This window comes from Gavia stellata, chromosome Z, assembly GCF_030936135.1.
Source record: "Gavia stellata isolate bGavSte3 chromosome Z, bGavSte3.hap2, whole genome shotgun sequence".
Taxonomy (NCBI): domain Eukaryota; kingdom Metazoa; phylum Chordata; class Aves; order Gaviiformes; family Gaviidae; genus Gavia; species Gavia stellata.
The window spans coordinates 13,254,425-13,274,229 of record NC_082637.1 but is presented as its reverse complement, the minus strand read 5'-3'; the positions used below and the strand labels follow the sequence as shown (position 1 = coordinate 13,274,229).

General features: G+C 40.7%; 1 protein-coding gene across 1 annotated transcript in view; it reads left to right on the top strand.

Moving 5' to 3' along the window:
- Positions 1 to 19,805, top strand: part of ADAMTS12 (ADAM metallopeptidase with thrombospondin type 1 motif 12) — a 172,742-nt gene that overhangs the window by 95,713 nt on the left and 57,224 nt on the right. The window contains exons 4-12 of the mRNA XM_059833625.1: positions 2,836 to 3,032; positions 4,937 to 5,020; positions 7,213 to 7,337; positions 8,664 to 8,813; positions 11,680 to 11,823; positions 12,519 to 12,663; positions 16,559 to 16,651; positions 16,882 to 17,027; positions 17,877 to 18,046. Of these exons, the coding sequence (XP_059689608.1) occupies positions 2,836 to 3,032; positions 4,937 to 5,020; positions 7,213 to 7,337; positions 8,664 to 8,813; positions 11,680 to 11,823; positions 12,519 to 12,663; positions 16,559 to 16,651; positions 16,882 to 17,027; positions 17,877 to 18,046 (1,254 nt within the window). The remainder of the gene's footprint in view (positions 1 to 2,835; positions 3,033 to 4,936; positions 5,021 to 7,212; positions 7,338 to 8,663; positions 8,814 to 11,679; positions 11,824 to 12,518; positions 12,664 to 16,558; positions 16,652 to 16,881; positions 17,028 to 17,876; positions 18,047 to 19,805) is intronic.

Here is a 19,805-nt window from a genome sequence, read left to right as displayed (position 1 = left end):
CCAAATACCATACGTACGTTTCTTAATCACTCACCCTCTCTCTCAGGGTAAGGCCTCTTAATCCCTGGGAAGTTACCTTGTACAGAGTCCTGGACAAGGGGGGAAGAATCTCCTACAGGCCAGCTGTATTGCTGGAAAAAGACTGTCCCCTTTTCTGCCCAAACCCTACAGTTTTTATTCCCTGATTTGATGGGTGGGGGCAGGAATATGCGTGAGTGTTTATCTCTGGTGCTGTGATGGCTCCTTAGTCCTTATGGCTAATTTAGTGATGTCTAGCACACAAAGTTACTGAATAGTGGTGGAATGGTACTCAGGGCGTTTTGTCTGTTAAGGGATCATTCAGGGCTCCATTGGGGTTTCGGCAGTGTTCAGGCAACCCCGGGCTGAGCCGTTTCCGCAGCTCCCCCCGGGTCATCTCTGCACAGATAAGGATCTGTCAAGGTGAGACAAAGCTGAGTCGAATCACAACTGCCTGCATCTCGCCTTGGTGCTCTGAAACCAGTTAAGCTGGGTGATCCCATACAGAGATTTAACACAGTGGGGATCCAGTCCTTAGATGACCCCCTTCCAGGTTAGATTCCTGCACTGGAGGGGTTTGGTCACTGAGGATAGAGTTTTGTCTGCAGAACCCTCTTGCTGCCTGGCATTAATTTTCTCAGTTCAAATGTCTTCTGAGATTTTCCTGCAGTCCATAGCCTCATGCTTAACCAGGACCCCAAACTTTTCACCAAGGGTTGTTCACTGCTGCACTCTGTATGGCTTTAAACATTTTTACCTCCAGTGCTATCACCTGTCCAGACAATAAACAAAACTCTTTGTTAGATGGGAATACAAAGCCTGACAGCTGGCGTGATGTTTTATTTGGCCATAAACAAATCACTTAACCAACAGTCTGAACAGGATATTTTGTTCAGATAGCTGTGAGGAAGGTTTTCTTAGCACAAACCCCTTAAAAGTGTAGATACTGAGAACTGAGCTTCATAGAAAAAAAAAATGCTGAAAACCATGCAAATGTACAAGAGAGACTAATCAATGCAGCTCATAAATAGCCCCTTATAGAGGCAACTGTTGCAGTAACTGAACAAAGATTGAGGGAGACAGTAGGAGTGAAGCTGCAGCCTCGGTTATTGGGGTTAGGGTAGAAGTTGTAGCAGTGGTAGTCCATTTCCCTTCTGTTAAAACAAAACCCCCCAAACCCCAAGCAAAAAACCCCAAATAAACCACCTGCTTTCTTTTCTTCGTCTTTACTCACAAATTATATTCTTCCATGTAGACAAGAAGCCATTTTTCCATGCAGCTCATTCTTCAAGATTAAGACAAAAAAATGTATGCCTTTCTTTGTGTCCCTTGGCTTGGTGGGAAGGCAACTTTCTTTATTGATGAACTTTTTCTACTAGTTGACATATCTACAGGACAGAACCTCTTTGTGTGGGTGCACATGATGACACTGACAAGTGATTTGGGTTGGTAATCACAAAGGAAATTGATATTCTTGGGCTCTGTATTGTGACAGTGTATGGATAGTAAAAATTATAGGCTTACATGTTTATTGGAATTTATTTACATTTATTCAAACTTATTTTACACTCAATTATTTTTTATGCTGTCTGGCTTGCCAGATACATTCTGGCTGAACTTAGGTCCCGTAAAGGGCAAACAGCATGCTGATGACAAAGGTATAACAGATCTTCTGCCAGTGTGAACACAAGATTTGGGACCTAGCTGCCAGGTCATCCATTCTGGGAGATGGAGGTAATGCTGGATAACTGTCCCCTGCCACACAGTAGTGGGGCTTATGCTGGGCAGGCTGTAAGCACCTTGAGGCAGGAGCTGTGTTTCTGGCCTGTGAATTTGGCCCATCTGGAATAAGGACAATCCTCTTCTATGAGTGAGATGCCATATCTGTAATAGCAACAAGCGCTCCTGATCCTTCCTAGGACCTGGGGAATCCCAGCACTGTAGAAGTGTTTCTCTGGCTTCTGGGTTGGAAAAATGCCACCAGTTGCTGTCAAACTGTCATCTCTCACTTCTTTTTCAGGGCTAGGGGTATTTACATCCCCAGTATTTCCCTGGCAACACAGTCAGCTGGTGTTCAAAGCTAGAATGAGCGGAGAGTAATTAGCCCCACTGAGCGGAGTCCAAGGTTGCTAGCAACTCTACAGAGCAAATACACCTTCCCGAAAGGATTTAGATGCACAGATACCAAAATTATACTGGAAGTGCTAAGCATATCTCCCCTGTCAGTCAGACGAGATGAGAGCAGCTGAGGAGCCCGCAGCCGTTTGCCTGGCTGGTATTTAGATGACACCTACTGGTGAAGTGTACCCACTCTTCGGGAATACTTTCCATGCATAGAACAAACGGTTCATGGATGTGCCAAAGCACTGGGCTTAAGGTGACATCCTGCTGAGAGTAAGAGCTGCCTGTGGAGAAGGCATATGCCTTATCTTAAACTATGAACTGGTGTCATTAGAGAGTTTGGAGCCAAACCACAGAAGAGAAATTCCTTGAAAAAGGCATTCCCGATTCAATTTTTTTAGCTTGGCTCCCTCTCGCACCTTAATCCCTGGTGTTTCAGTAGGGGTAACTTTTGGATGCATGTTTAATCCATCTGGGGGGTATTTAGAACTTTACTGGACAGGGCCCTCAGCCAGCTAGTGTCACTTTGGAGTTGGTCCTGCTTGGGGTCAGGTAGGTGGCAGCCAGAAGTCTCTTCCAACCTATATCATCCTGTGATTCTGCGATGCTACCGTTGTGTCTGGAAGTGTTACAGCCATACACTTCAAATCAAGCTTGAAAATATTTTCAAGTCAGCGTTGCTTCTTACTCTTCCAGATACCCTCAGCTTTTTCAAACAGCAGCAGCGTCAGAGGGAGAGATGGCAACAAAATCATATGTCTGTCAGAAAGGTTTCTCGGCGCTCTATCAGCAAGGAACGATGGGTGGAGACGCTTGTGGTTGCAGACAGTAAGATGGTTGAATATCATGGAAGTGACCATGTGGAATCATATATCCTCACTATAATGAATATGGTATGTACAATATTTCCTTTTTTTAGATAGATGAATGAAGCAAATTTTAACTTGATGATGTAACTGATCACCTTGAAACAAGTCTGTAACATTGTTCATGGAAAGAAATGTAATATCATTCATATATATTAATTGAAACTCTGTATTTTAAAGCATTTTTTACCTTACATTTTGCATAGGCATAATTTTTATCTGGATTTTAAGTGAGAGAAATTTCATAGCTATAAATGCTATCACTGATTTTCATTCCACTGAAATTCCCTGTCTCCCCTGGAACCTGTTGCTCATTGGTGATTTCAGGTTGATAGCTACAGCAACAGAGAAAAATTCTACAGTTTTAAGCGTATGGATTCTTTCCCATGTCTGTGGATAAGAAAGGCACACAGGAGCCCACTGGGAAGTGTAATAACTTAGCAAGAGCCAAAATATCAGTGTGTACTGTTTTGGTCACAAATCCAAGCAGCATCATATGAGCTATTATGAAGAAAGTTAACTCTGTCCCAGTTAAAACCAGTACAATTGCTTTTCCCATTAAGTATCCTGCCTATAATACAAAGTCCACATTGAAAAAAAAAAAAGACGACTTTAACTCTCAATGTTTTCCTGTGTGGCAAGTTTCAAAATGTAAGCTGATCTGGGAAAAGCAATAGTGTTTCATGAGACTGCCTACAGATATGTCTTCTGTTATTATTTGTATCATAGTAGAAATTGACCTTGGAGAGTCTATTGAGGATGTCTTCTATATCGTTATCATGGCATGTGTGTAATATATGTGAAATTAATCACAGTGTAATTCTAGCCATGGTAACCAATCTGTCCCTTATGTTTATACAGTATGTTCCTGACTGTGCTCCAAGCAGTCTGACTAGCTACTGAGGCAATCAGCCTGATTAAACAGACACAAAGCTGATTTGAGCACATGAGGTTTTGTCCACACAGGGAAAATATGTGGAATAAAACCCTGTCAAAATCAGATTCAGGAACAAACAAGTCTTAACATTTTCTCTGCGGTGTGTACCTGAGACGTTAGGTTGCTCACAATGACTCAATTTTCAGTCTAATACCTTGAAAAAGAGCTGTATCAAAATCAGACCTTTGTAAACAAAATTTCCATTTCATTTTGGTAATTTCTCCTTTAACAGTCTTCTGCAAAACACCTTTGACCCAAACACAATCCATTTTGTCTGTTCATATTTCTTGTGATATACTGCACACATATAGATAGGTTATGACTATGTGTTGTTCTGATTCCCTTTCCTCCTGCCTAATTCAACATTGTGATGATGTTTATGACATTTTTGCAGAGTTCAGTTCTTGCTCTTTTTTTATGTCGATTTTTTTTTTAATGGATGCATTATCTTTGCTTTTGTTCTTATCATCCTCTTCTGTGCTGTGAAAACACAAGAGTATCCATTAGTTAACTAATTTCTCTTTGCCTAGTACTGACTAATTTTTGCTTTGTTGTAGTGGAAGCTGATTTCTATCAAATCAAAACAGGACAATTTGATATGCTGGATTTTTTACACACTGATTGGACCTCTCCATCAGTGTTACGTGCATTTAGATGTTGCGTTCTTTTCTGCTAGTGTTTTTTAAGAACTCTGAAGTTCTTGAAAGGGAAATGGACATAAAATAATCTTGTGTGTGCTTTTGCTCTTTAGCTTAGTAAATTTTGCCAAATCCTGTATCATCACTCGTTTGGCAGAGCTGCCCTTTGCAGTAGTTCTAACATTTGTTGCATTTCAGTAAACTTTCAATGAAGTGCATTGAGGATTTAGAAAAGAAAACAACACCCCCACCCCAAGATGAACAGTGTGCTTGAAGTAAATGTCCTATTTTCTCTCTAAAGTCCTGTTCTGCTATAGAAGAATCAGTTAATCTCATACCTCCTGGCTCTGGCACAGGTTACAGGGTTGTTCCACGATCCAAGCATTGGCAATGCAATTCACATTGTGCTGGTCCGGCTCATCCTCTTTGAGGAGGAGGAGGTAAGGTTTTTATTTTCCTCAAAATGCCACTTACAAAATTTGGAAGTTCAATGCATTGGGTCCCTCAGTACAAGAAAGACATTGAGGTGCTGGAGCATGTCCAGAGAAGGGCAACGAAGATGATGAGGGGTCTGGAGCACAAGTCTTATGAGGCGTGGTTAAGAGAGCTGAGGTTGTTTAGCCTGAAGAAGAGGAGGCTTAGGGGAGACCTTTTTGCTGCCTACAGGTACCTGAAAGGGGGTTGTGGAGAGGTGGGTGTTGGTCTCTTCTCCCAAGTAACAAGTGACAGGACAAGAGGAAATGGCTGCAAGTTGCACCAGGAGAGGTTTAGGTTGGATATTAGGAAAAGCTTCTTCACTGAAATGGTTGTCAAGCATTGGCAGGCTGCCCAGGGAGATGGTTGAGTCACCAACCCTGGAGGTATTTAAAAGACTTGTAGACGTGGCGCTTAGGGACATGGTTTAGTGGTAGACTTAGCAGTGTTAGGTTTACAGTTGGACCTGATGATCTTAAAGGTCACTTCCAACTTAAACGATTCTATGATTAAGCCATAATTATGGGGAGGAGCATTTATGTACTTAAAATAATGTGTTCATTTTACTCTTCTATTGATCTTTGGCATGTCTGTTTTTAGAATAAATGCTGCCCTGGATAGCAAATTGTTTAGCTGATGATTTCAGGTCATCAGCTTCTGCATGCTCCTGCATAAGATCACCAAGGAAAATGTAATTAAAACAGGCAAATTAGGAATGGGGAAATGGAATCTCCCCAGTGTCAAAAAAACATGGGATGCCAAGGAAGACTAAATGAGAAAGAGAATTTAATGTGTTCCTCATCACTCAGAATCTAATTACCTAGCATTACCTGGAATGTATTAAAAAGTGTAATGCCAGAGTATTTGCAGGTCTCTGAAGAAGTAGATCTGTTATTGTGCAGCTCAAGCATACATTTTTCTTTTTAGATCTGTTTCAAAACAAAAAAATGAGGACTAAATAGTTGCTAATTGCTGTAAACTAGCTATATATTGGTAGTTTCCCATGTCTCTCGTTCATGAGTATGTTGTTACATGCTTAAACACATGCTGATTGTCATAATTTTATATTTTTAAAACACTGTGCATGACATAGCTTTCTCTGACTGCAGGAACACATTAAGGGGATTTTTTCAGTGGCTTATGATTTCTGACTACAAGCCAGATGGTCCCAATGCTATAGAAGACAGTGAACGAAGCCATGGGGCCAGACTATGTCTTCTGAAATAATTATTAGGCTAGAGTCTATCCTTGTAGTCCTCAGTGTAAGAATATGGGGCCCAAATCCTGTAGTTTGCATCTTAACAGGACAATTAGGACCTGAAGTCCATGGTGACCTCCAATTAAGTTTACCTGCTATATTTCTTTGTCTGTTTTGATAATAAACCATGGATTCATGTTCAGTTGAGCATTGCAATGTTGGAAGCAACAGTGTTGGGTATCTTTCAAAATTTGGTTTTAAGTTATCCAGAAATTACTACCTGGTAACAATGTTATTTAGATGCTTTGTAAAAAGTTTACTTAAACAGAATAAACTGAGACAACATACAGTGAATACCCAAGACCAGAAATGAGAAAATATGTTTTTGAATGAATTTGTTTTGCATACTTTGTATTTCAGAAGAAATTTCAGTAACTAGCATGTATACTATGTAATAATAAGATGAGGAAGAAACACCTATGACTACATTGTTTCTCTTTGAAATTGAAAAATATTGTGGAAGAAATACACCCTTTGAAGCACAATTGTTCGCTGAGCACAGCATTGTTCATGTAACATTGAGGGACAAACTTGGCCATGAAGTCCCACACTAGTTAGTCTTTACCTTCTCTATAGAGGAAAACTTGCTTTCGAGAGAATATAAAATGTTTGTTTGAAAGTTTCAATTCAGTGTTGGATCATTTGAAGCTCACCAAAAGATATGTACATTTCTGTATTTCATTTTCCCTTTAGCTGCACCAATTACATAAATGTCAACATTTTAACTTAATATTTAATATGTTAGATAAATAGATGTCATTGCTCCTTATAATGGCTCTAGCTTTAGGCAAAAACATAATCAATTGCATTTCAAAGATTACCCAACTTCACAGCTAACGTCACTGACATGTTACTGCAATGCAGGTCTTTACAATAATATTTTAATTCATTTCCCATTAGCAAGGCTTGAAGATAGTTCACCATGCTGATAAGACACTAGCCAGCTTCTGCAAATGGCAGAAGAGTGTCAATCCCAAGAGTGACGTCAACCCTACACACCATGATGTGGCTGTCCTTCTAACCAGGTATGACAGCATTTCAGCAGCTGTGACTGACTATTGTTTAGTTGCATTTTTTTGGTGATTACGGGTTTTTTTTATAGGCTCATGCCATCATTTAGTTCATCCTGCACAGAACCCTGTAAAGTGGTCTCATGAAGATACGCTGTTTCTGAAACACAGTGTTAATGCAAAAATAACCTAGTGTGAGCATGTCTGACACTCATACAGACAGAGAATATGAGCTATATTATAAAAACATATGATTAAAGTTAGACCTACTGTACCTTTTAAAGGGATTGTTTTTAATTTGTTTTCAAAGTACATATAACACTTCATGTATGCATGGGGGTGTTTTATTAGAGATGCATCTTAGTCAGGAAATTGAGATCTGTATGACCCGAGAGATTAGCAATTTGCAGAGCTCAGGTCATTTTCACCACTTGATGCTATCTCATTTTGTGCTCAGCCACTTCTGTATTCTTCTTTGAGGCAATATACCAAAACAACGTAGCATGTAGATGAACAACTCCGTAATGACAAGTCCTAAAGAAATATACATGTGTGGCTTAGAATGGAAGAGTATTTTGCAAGCACAGTGCCGTCTATTTTTAAGCTTTAAAGTGTATGAGTTTTAAATGTTATCTCTGTATTTAAGGAGACACAAAATATTTTTTTACATGTGAGCAAGGGAGGGACAGAAAACTTGAAGGTGATGCCTGAGGTTACACAGGGAGTTTGTGGCAGGGCATGAAACCAGAACTTTCACAGGTCCATAAAATTGGGTCTAATCTGCGCACACCTGAAAGAAAAGATTTGGTCTAAGGTCTGCAAAAGAAGTCCTAATTTAAAGTCTGTCAGGCAAAAAAAAACCAAACACAAAAAAAAATCCTCAAGGGGTGCAGTAAAGAAGAGAGTCAACAAATCTTAAAATAAGAATGAGAAAAAGAAGTCTCACAATGATGCGTGGTTTACCTCTCCAAATAAACACGCTTCAAACAGTTCACTTGAATGAAGCTGAGTTATGGTGAGTTTAATAAACCATACCTCAAAATACTGTCAGAGTTGGAGGTTTTAAAACTTCTTCTTCTGCAAGTTGACGATAAACATAAGTATTTAGGCACTACAGCAACGTACATATTGGCTACAAATTATGGCAGTATAATACGATAGTAGCAGAACAAGTGCAAGCTGTTATTGCATATATGTTTGTAAAAATGTTAGGACTATGCTTTGCTTAAAATGCAAATTAGCAATGATACATTGTAAGATGGACACTTAGCACCCAATGTAAGTGACACTCTACAGTTGGTTTTAAGCTCTTTTAATGACACGTCTCTTTTGTGATTCTAGAAAGGACATTTGTGCTGGCATGAATCGTCCATGTGAAACCTTAGGTTTGTCTCATCTGTCAGGCATGTGTCAACCTCACAGAAGCTGTAACATCAATGAAGATTCTGGCCTTCCTTTGGCTTTCACTATTGCTCATGAACTTGGACACAGGTATAGTCAAAAGTGAAGGGGGGACCTAGCTGAGTTTTATTTATTATTTGTATGTTAATACTCATATTTCCAGACAGAAAGAAAACAAGGAGTGAGTCAATGTCTCTATTATTAAAATCAAAACTGTGTTTGGTTTTTCTAAGCAGAGGAATAAGAAAGGGATTCTTAAGCCTTTGACCTTTGTTTATATTTACAACTATTCAGTCTGCCCCTTTTAACAGAGTCAGCTAGGGCAGTACATCAGGGTGAAATAGACTCATAGAATCATAGAATCATTTAGGTTGGAAAAGACCTTTATGATCATCAAGTCCAACCATTAACCTAACACTGCTAAGGCCACCACCAAACCATGTCCCTAAGTGCCTCATCCACACGTCTTTTAAATACCTCCAGGGATGGTGACTCAACCCACCTCCCTGACAAGCCTTTCAGTGAAGTTTTCCCTAATATCCAATCTAAACCTCCCCTGGTGCAACTTGCAGCCATTTCCTCTTGTCCTGTCACTTGTCACTTGGGAGAAGAGACCAACACCCACCTCTCTGCAACCCCCTTTCAGGTAGTTGTAGAGATTGACAAGGTCTCCCCTGAGCCTCCTATTCACCAGGCTAAACCACCCCAGCTCTCTCAACTGGTCCTCATAAGGTTTGTGCTCCAGACCCCTCACCAGCTTTGTCACCCTTCTCTGGACACGCTCCAGCACCTCAATAATAAGCTACAAAGCACCTGAATAATCAAGCTACAAAGAAGCATCACTTAATCGTGCTAATTTTTCCAAACATATACTGACTTACTACGCAATTACTTCATATGATCTCCACATTGTGGATACACTTAGGTCAAGTCAACTAAAGTTCCTGGGCATTTAGCTTTGGACATGGCTAAACTTTTTTCATGACTGGGTATTTTTGCTTGAAACTGGATTTCTCAGTATTTCTGATTTCTAAGGGTGTTTTGGCTGTTTAGTTCGTTTATTAAACTCACCTGAAAAAATTCTCATTTTTGAATCTGTTTTGACACTGAGCTCTTTTCCCCAGGGTAGAGGGCTATCTCATGGATACTCCAGTTTGGCTATAATGCCTGCACTTTTCAGCTGGACCATGTTGCTTGGCTAGGTGATATGTTCACTGATGTATCTACAATCACATTACTTTCATTATGCAACCAACCACCAGTCAGGATGAAGTCTGTATTTCCTGATGGGATATAATAATAATAATAATAATCTGATACAAAGATTACTTAAGTATTGATCCTGTCACTCATTAATTGGCCTTTCTTTATTCAACTCCTCAATTGCCAGACAGGAGATAGTATAAGTAAATAATGCTGAAATCATTACAATTGGATCTGGGTGCTTTGGATTTAGTTACTTGGTTCCCACAACCCCTTGCTGACAGGGAGCTTTTTTCGTTAACACTAGTTATCAGAAGGCATTTCTTCCCCATAGAGCTGTGTGTGACCTTCTCCTGGTCTAGCCTGAGTGGCTGGTAACTAACTCACTGTCCTTTGGATGCTGTGAGACAGAGTACTGCTATACTTGCCTTTGCAGGAGTGGTACAGAGCCTTGCCTGTAAGAATTGTTTCCACAAAGAAAATTGAATACTGTAAGGTTTGTTGTTAACATGAAACCATCCTTCCCTCAAGCCAGGTTAGAGTACGTATGTTAAAAAGTTCAAATATGAACAGTGAAAGTCTGTAAGAACAGGTGAACAAAAAATGAGAAGAAAGGCATGCACCCATTCCTTAGATGGATGCCAAAGGTCAACTCTTCCCCATACTGTCCCTCTAGACATTTGCCATTTCTTGTGTTACCAGACCCTGTCCATGGAAAAAAGCCTGTCAATAAGGGGACACATTTGCTTTTATACCTCAGACCCATTACTGAAGTTGATTCAGACTGAAATCCTGCCATGCTTTTGGAACATTTGAGTCATGGTACAATTACATTTTCCAGAAACAAAGTCATAAGTGGTTTGAACTCACTTTGTCTGATCTGTGACAGAATCACAACCTGAGTCAGTTTTCACTGCTTTTTCATGCAAGGGCTTACACACCTTCAGATATTAACAGTGTCGGTGTCAACATCTTAATATATCAATATTTTTTTATATTATTATTTCAGATAATCTCCTTCACGATAAGATGATGTGGAGGCATGTATGCTTAATCAGCTGAGTCCCACTCAAAGTTTTTAATTTTTATGACTTTTACAAGTTGTAGAATAAAGAAAGCCCTTACTAAGTCAGAGAAGCTGGAGAGAACCATGTTGGGAAGACCTGGTGTGGAGGTCTGTTTGTAAGGCACAGTTTGAGAAAGCTAAATAGGAAGAAGGACTGGAGGTTGGAGGCTAGTTCACTAAATGTTCACTAATTTGTAAAACAGTATCTCTGTCTCAAAAGAGATTTAAAAAGAAACAATCAAAAGAGGAGGCTCAACTATAAGACAATGTAAGACAGAGCGTAACAAAGCCTGATCTTAATTAAAGTGGTACAATTCTGAAATAACTGGGAACCAAGAGCTTTAGCTGTTTTAACTAAATTGTGACTCCCAGCCCAACTGTGCAATAGTGTTTTGACTGCCTTAAAAATACCCCTGAATATAGTCTCTGGCAGTCTGTTCTTTATTTTGTGCCAGACAATATTGCTGTACATAACAGACATGTTTGAAAGCCTGCTGGAGTGTAGGTTTTTTTGTAGGCTTTGGGTCAGGTCTTCTATATGTTTTTTTTTTTTAGCAAAAGGTAGCTACAGCCCACCAGGGGAAGCAGAAATCTTAGTGTCTTTTTAAGCACAGTGTGGAACCCATAGATATATGTTGTGGTATAAAAAATCAGCTGGAATTATTAGATGTTGTTTTTTATCTCCAGTTTTGGTATCCAGCACGATGGAAAAGAGAATGACTGTGAGCCTGTTGGAAAGCGCCCATATATTATGTCCCGACAGTTGCAGTATGATCCTACTCCACTCACCTGGTCACAGTGCAGCAAGGAATACATCACACGTTTCCTAGAGTGAGTGATCAGGTTGTAGCATTTCTCTGAAATGAGTACAACTGCGTATGAGAAGTTTATGTGGAGTCTAAAGTAAATCCTGTATAATTACAGTACTAGATGTAGGTTTTTGTAGTGTGCTTGAGTTAATTCCCGTGGAGGGCATACCCCAAGCTTATTGCTCACTTAGTGTTTGGGAAAAGCTCCATTATATTCTTGCTTTCGGGAAGTGAACTCAAGTCTTGTCATACTGGCTCAGGTTTGGTGCAACCTGCAGCTTTTTGCAGTTATCCGGAAGAAAGAAGCCTTTCCATCAAGAACTCTGACGGAGCATCCCAAACCTTGCCTTTGGCCACAATGACATGTGCTTGACTTCAATGACTTGTTCAAATTCATTTTGCTCTTTTTAAGAGGAGCAATATGGTATAACTTTAAGCAGAGGCTCTGGTGTGCTGTGAAGTCACTCTGCAAACCATGATGCCCTCATAATATTTCCACTTTGACAAGCTGCATTTTGCTTTTGTTTCCCTCCCTAACTAGATGGACTGCTGTTTGTTAGCAGCACTTCAGCGTATCTTAACTGAAATTTGGAAGTGCTATTTCCAAAGATCATATAAAAAATTACCATTAAGAATTAGATATTGAAAGTCTGTACAGATGTGTCAAAAAAGTGTGGTTGTGGGTGGTTTTTTAAATATGCAATTTTTGTCTTTTAGCCGTGGGTGGGGGTTCTGTCTGGATGATATCCCCCAAAAAGAAGTTTTAAAGTCCCCAATCATTGCTCCTGGAGTGATTTATGATGTGCATCACCAGTGCCAGCTTCAGTATGGTTCCAATGCTACTTTCTGTGAAGATGTGGACGTAAGTGCTATATGTTTTTCTTCATTCTCCTAATAAGAACTTAAACTTCTTGAACGATGTGAAAGTGCAGTCACTGAACTTTGGTTGCTAACTAAAAATGCAGTGTGTTCACAGTCATAGGCTAGATGTGTACTGCAGGCATTGCCTAACACGGTTTTAATTCCGCTCTGCAGATTCTGGAAGTGAGTTGCTGTACTGCTTGCCTTGTATTTCGCAAGACCTTTACTGGATCTGGCCCCATATCTGTAGTTAAATGCCTGTCCTTCAGCAGTGGAGTAATTTTGGTTTTAAACTTATAATACTGATCTTAGGTAAATTATCAATGCAGCTTCAATCCCATTTTAAAAATCAAGATGCTTCTAGCTTATAGCTTTCAACTGACCAAATCATTCTGGGAACAAATCTTCAGTTCCAGGAAGAGTTTTCTGAAGAAATCAGAGTTATGCTCTCTTCCCACATGTCCTGATTTTTCACACTGTTGATAGTCTAACTAATTAAAGGAAACTTCAGTCCGTGTACCTTGAAGAATCTTTATTTTCCCTCAAACATGAGATTTTTATGTGGAAATATGTAATTTACAAAGTACTCTGGGTTTGTCTCACAGCACACCAAAACAGTGTTGTGTGGAGATGCAAGGGAGCAAGCAGTATAGTCACAGCAGCACAACTCTCTACAAGAGCTAAGAGCCACTGCAGAGTAACAGGTTATACTAGCTAAGGTGCAATGGTATGGTATTTTAACTGTACCTAGCACGTTCAGAGCTATTTGGCTCCATTCAGAATCAGTGGTTTGACGTGCTAGTCTAGCAAAGTGATCACTAATTTTTGCTGTGTTTTCAGCAGCAATACGCAGCAAACATTGCAGACAGAATGCAGCTTCCTCCGCCTGTTGAACAGGGCTGTGGCAGAAGTGGCGTTACAGCTATCAGCAGTGCTGGAGTGTTTTTTAGGCAAAGTATTGTGCACAGCTGTGGACTGGGGACTGCTGATGTTGACTGTTTATTCCATTCAGATAATTACAAGTATCCTCATCTACCCTTCTATTAGGGAGATTATTTCTGATTAATCTTCTCAGCCTTAATAGATAACATGATTACCAACATTGAACTGCAGCTCCTGAATCTGAAGCAGGTATTGAAAGATTGCTTTCATTACCTGCTGTTCCAGTTTCCTCAGTTACTGTAGTTTGTCTGTTGGTACAGATAGAAAATTAAAGTGTAATTTTGCAGTATCGGTTCATTCTATGTCTCCTTGGGTTTGAACCTAGTAGGCCTTTACATTTGACATCTCCTGATTAACCAATTTTACAGCTAGACATATGTCAGAAAATTAATTGGTATCATCTCATTTTGCATTTTACTGGAAAGCCTGTGTCCTGCAGGTAGCTGCACTGTCAAGGAAAGGAATTGGGAATAGTACAGTCTGCCTGGCATGTTGAATGATCAGTACAGTCATTTTGTATAAGTGGTCTGACGGTTCTTTGTCCACTATTTACTTAATGCTCGCTCACTCACCAGGCTACATTTGTTCTGTAACTTCTAATGTCTGACTGAACGTGATCCATGGATTATTTTTGAGAGGAAAATCTTCATTTAGCTGAAGATGCCCAGGGGTTCAGTGATTACATTTAGAAAAGGCTGACATTTAGAATTCAAGTAGTGGTTTCCACAAACCATTTAGGTAGTAAGTCCTCTAAGCATCTTGTGAAGTACATGAATATTGTCCCTCTAATAAGGAAAAGAAAAGCAAAATACAGATTCGGGGGAGGAATTTTCCAAGTGGTAGGTAGGTCCATAGCTTCCTATAGGACAGGCTGTAGGAGCTCAGAATCTTTATCTTATTGACCTCTCTTTATCTCCAAAATTTCCACTGACTTCAGTGAAACTGGGGTTTTTTTTGGAGTCGACTTTCTTTAAGGCACAGACCCTGATCTCATAGATCAGGGTATACCGTATTGCTGATGATAAAAATCACTTGCCTTGCAGTGAGTCCACAGCAGAGTCATGAATTTCTGGCTGTTGCCTCCAAAAGCGCTCAGTAGACAGTGCTTTTTCTTGCACTGTTGTTATTCCTGTATTCTTAAAGATGGAAAAAAGCTCTGGTACATGGAGATCAATACAGAAAATTTCTTGCAAAGCTAAAGAATTTCCTCCATGACCTCTTGACTTCGAAATCTATGAGTGCACCTCTGCCTTAAGAACCTGACAACGATGGCTTCACAAAGCGTGCTAAGTAAAGCTACTCTTGAACTATAAATAGGGAACTGCAAAACAGTCTTTGACTTGTGTACATTGCCCAAAAGCAGCTAAATGAGCTGAGATGCAGTGCCCCAGACATTGTATTCCAACTGGAGATTTGGAATGCTTTGAGATGTTCTGTACTATCAACTTTCTTTCTGGTGTTCTAGATGAAAACCAAGGTGAACACGCAATGCAGAAAGTAAATAAAAGGCAACTCTCTCAAAACAGACTGTGCCTCAGCTTAGCTATTTTAAATAGAAGCAGGTCAGAAACCAGCAGCCAAGTTTTGCATTTCACACTCAGCCAAATGTTGCCGCTAGCTCATTGGGGCTGGATTTTTCACAAGTGCCCAGTTCCTGTGTTGGCTCCCAAACCTGGCATGTTGTTGCTCTGAGAATCCCAGTGGGAGCTGCTAGTGGGATCTTTCTGCTGGGCTTCTTTCTCTGATGACACTTACAGCTACCCCTGCTTCACAGGTAGATGGTGCCAACTCTGTTCCCTCTCCCAGTGCTGAACTCTGCAGTTCAAACACCCTCAGCCAAGACCTGGCCCAGAGCCCCTGGGCTTTTGCTTCAGCTGTTCCAGTTGGGAGTGCACAGTCTCTCTGACACTCCTGGTTTCTCCAGCTTGGAAGTGGTCTTCCACACAAAGCCTTGCTCATACAGGAGTTCCCAAGTATTCCGGGCTCCTGCGTGGCAAGCAAAAGAGAAGCTGGTATCCATGTGAACTGAGGAGGGGGGAATAGCCCTCAATGTCTGTCCTCACTCTCTAGAGAATAGTTCTGATTGAGTGAAGAATTGCTATCAGGTAGCTGTAATGTTTCTTGCTCCACTAGTTTTGCTGAGTCTGAGGAGTTTCTGTCCCTCTGTGGAGTTGACCACTGCATGTGGCACAGCAGCTGAAATGCTGTGCTTTACTGGTAATGTACTGCATTAAACTGGCACCAGTTTCTGAGTAACAACTTATGCAAGCCTTCACCAACCAGAGCCCTTACTTTACCCAGCCCACTAGGCTTTTTTCTCTGCCAGCTAGCATGGACTGCTTCTTTTAGATCATTCCTTTGATGTCTGCTTAGCTGATGTTTTAAGAAACCTTTGTTTTGATCTCTTTTTTACTTATCCAGTTTTGGGACCTCCATGACCTGACTGTTGTACTAGGAGACATGATGTTCTTTTTACTTATCTGGCTAACTACTCTAACCTTTGATTTCACTGCATATTTTCAGACAGACAGCAGTGCAAAACTGAACATTGCATTCATTAGTCCTCATCAAATGAAAATAATACAAACTGTTCGCCTTTGCTATGAACAGTAGGGCCCAAACTTTGTAAAGCCATTTTTCCTGTGTGTAGCTGGGAGCTGAGCAGCCAATGAGGAGAATATTTAAACTCGCATAGTTCAAGTAATTATCCTGATAGAAAGTATTCACCATTTTGTATTTGTCAAATAGTCCCTCCTTGTACACTAGTGAGGAGTGCCTAAATTTGGACCCTTGGTGGGTCCTAACTTGTGGAAAACCCTGAACGTCTGTGTCTGGAAATACAGCCCTTATAAGGCTTTGTAAATGGATGTATGAAACTGTGGGAGGCTTTTGAAAATCTTGGCCATAGGGGTTCAGCTCTGCTTCAGACTGCTGCAGTTTTCTTTCTTTTCCAGAACCTTTGCCAAACACTCTGGTGCTCGGTGAAAGGTTCCTGCCGCTCCAAACTGGATGCAGCTGCAGATGGAACTCGGTGCGGAGAAAACAAGGTGACTGTGAGCCACACCGTCTGCAAGCTGCGCTGCCTGCAAAAGCGCAGCAGAGGAACCATGAGCAGCTCTGCCATTGTTTACCGTGAAGGAGGGGCATCCTGTGACATCTCCATTTCCATTTCCACTTAAGTTTTTGACCTTCAGGGACTGAAATAACAAATAATTCACAATAACATTTTCCTGCAGTAATGATCTTAAGCTGTTTGTCCTTTCCCTTCTCTCTTCAGTGGTGCTTTGCTGGTGAGTGCATTACAGTAGGCAAGACTCCTGAAGCAATCCATGGTGGATGGGGCGTTTGGTCGTCCTGGTCCCATTGCACAAGGACATGTGGGGCAGGAGTTCAGAGTGCAGAGAGACCGTGCGATAACCCAGAGTAAGCTGAGTGCACAATCTTTTCTTACGTTTTATTCAAGATCTTTGAGGTACTTCTGATGTTGGAAACTCTTTTGTATGAGACTGTTATCAGCAGGTGCCACAGCAAGACAGACACTGAACACTTCTCCTTTCCAGTTAAGCATACCTGTGTGAAATTCAGTTGGCTCACCTTTTACAACCATCATCTCATTCTTTAATCCTTACCTTCCATGGAACTTATTTTTACACAAAATGAAAAAAATCCTGTTATTTAGCATTCAGGCTTTGCAGAAATAATAGAAATGTTGCTTTTATAATACTGCCATGAATAAATAAATGTCCTCAAACATCGGGTGAGAAGAATAGCTAGCAATCTGTTCCTGAGGGAAATCAATGACTCACCTTTCATGTTTTATTCTAGTCATCAGCTTTGTTTGAGCTTCAGACACATGAGTTGATAGGTACAGAACGTGAAAGGTAGAATTTTCTAATACATATCTGAGTTCATGAAGACCCTACGTCTCATTTTCAGAAATCACTAGGAGGGTGCCTAACAGCCAAAATCACTTGGCTTTTCTGGAAGAACTGTCAAACATTCTAGAAAATACGGTATTTTGTGGGAGTTCATTTGATAAGGTAATCTGTTGTGAGCTCAGCCAGGCAATGTAGCAAGCACTTCTTTGGGATACAGGATTTGTCTAGGTGTCTGTGCTCCATACTGACATGTTCGGGTACTTGAACATGTGAATGGTATCTCTACTCTGTTAAGGATTCAGATTCACCTTGTTATCCCATTGGAAGCCATTGCTCTTTTAAAACTATTTTTTACCCAGAATTCCACGTCTTGATCTCAATGTTCCTTTTCTAGACCACAATTTGGAGGAGACTACTGCACTGGAGAAAGGAAACGCTATCGCATGTGTAACATTAGCCCCTGTCGCAAAGGTTTGCCAACTTTTCGTCAGATGCAGTGCAGTGAATTTGATACAGTTCCCTACCAGAATGAGTTCTACCACTGGGTTCCTGTTTATAACACAGGTACAAAGCTACAAATTTTTTATTATTTTATGTAAAAAGTCAAATTTGCAGACTTATGAGAAACCTCTATGAGGGCAAGAAGTCACTGAATTATAAGTCTTTTAATTAATTAGAGAGAAAAAGCTGGTGTGCCTCCATATGCAGGTGTGCCTCTGGAGTATAAACAAAGGCAGTGGTTCTCCTCTAAGCATAGATGGTTTTGCAAAGCTGTAGTGATAATGGCTGTGAGTGTAACTAGCCCAGTTCCTGGAAAGATACTGCACTAAGAAAAGCTGTTGAAGTCACATCTATACTAATTGTTTGGGATGGACCTAAACCAGTGTCAACTGCAGAACAAGAAGTACAATAGTGTAGTGTAGCGCTGCATGTTTGGGCCTGCGAGTGTCACTGCACCCAATAAGCAGAGCTCTTCTGCTGCACAAACGTGTCTTTACTACTTCCAGACTCAGATCTGCATGGTAAGTGTACCTGGCACCACACTGAGGAAATAATACCTCAACAGGTTCAGTATTATACTGCCCTGTATTGTAGAGACAGAATCGATGCCTCTGCCTTAATAACTTGCTTTGTAACAGCTAGTTGCTAAATACAGGGGTAATAATTATTACCGTGCAGTTTGATTCTCGGTGTATGCATGAATGTAAGGAGTAGATTATCCAGTAGAAGCTAGCAATATAATTTTTTGTGAAAAAATAAACCAGTTAGGGAAGTGAAGCTCAAGATTCAACTTTCAATTTTGTTTGCCAATAGTATTTTTAGGCATGTTCATTGCATTTTCACAGTTACTGGCAGTTCTGAAGAGGTTTCCTAAATTTCAGCTACTGTTTCAATTTAATCTGACAAATACAGCATTGAGGATGAACCTGGAGCAGACAGACTTCCAGGAAAATTTCTGATGAAAGAAAATATGGTTGATAGAAAAAGACTTTTTCAGAAGGACTCCCAGTAAAACAAACCATGGTAAATGCTAACAGCCTAAGGCTTAGCCCAAAGCCAAACTCATAAACCGTTTTCTGCAGTCACCTGTCACTGAAATTGGGATTCCAATCCTCTCTGTTACTCACATGTATCACTGCAGGGTACAGCCTTGGTTCTGTTCATGTCCTCTCTAGGGCAGAGCTACAGTACTGATAGTTCTGCGTGTGCATTTGTTGCAGAAGGTCTGCTTTTAAAGGGCATTAAGAATCATGAATCAAATGCTTTCTGCACACTGGAAGGCACGCCTATGGTGTGTCCATGCCGTATTTCAAATAGAGCTGATTGGAGCTTTACAGACAAACCACTTATCTTTCAAATGTTGTGTTGTTGAGCCTGATACATTTCATCTGGAACATCCTGGGTTTCAGCGACCTTTTGCAAAATCCTTCACATACCAAGCAAATATTTTTTCTGTGGCTTAAAAAGCTTTTTGACTGTTTTCACCTGTTTTCTCAGCAGCTGGAATTTCAGTCTAGAATTACGTGTGTCCCCTGTGATCTGTGAGGTCCTTAATGTTTCCAACTTCATTCTTACATTCCATGGCCACAACAACCCCATCCAATACTACAGGCTTGGGGACGAGTGGCTGGAAAGCTGCCCTGCAGAAAAGGACCTGGGGGTGCTGGTTGACAGCCAACTGAAGATGAGCCGGCAGTGTGCCCAGGTGGCCAAGAAGGCCAACGGCCTAGTGTGGCCAGCAGGACCAGGGAAGTGATTGTGCCCCTGTACTCGGCACAGGTGAGGCTGCCCCTTGAATACTGTGTTCAGTTTTGGGCCCCTC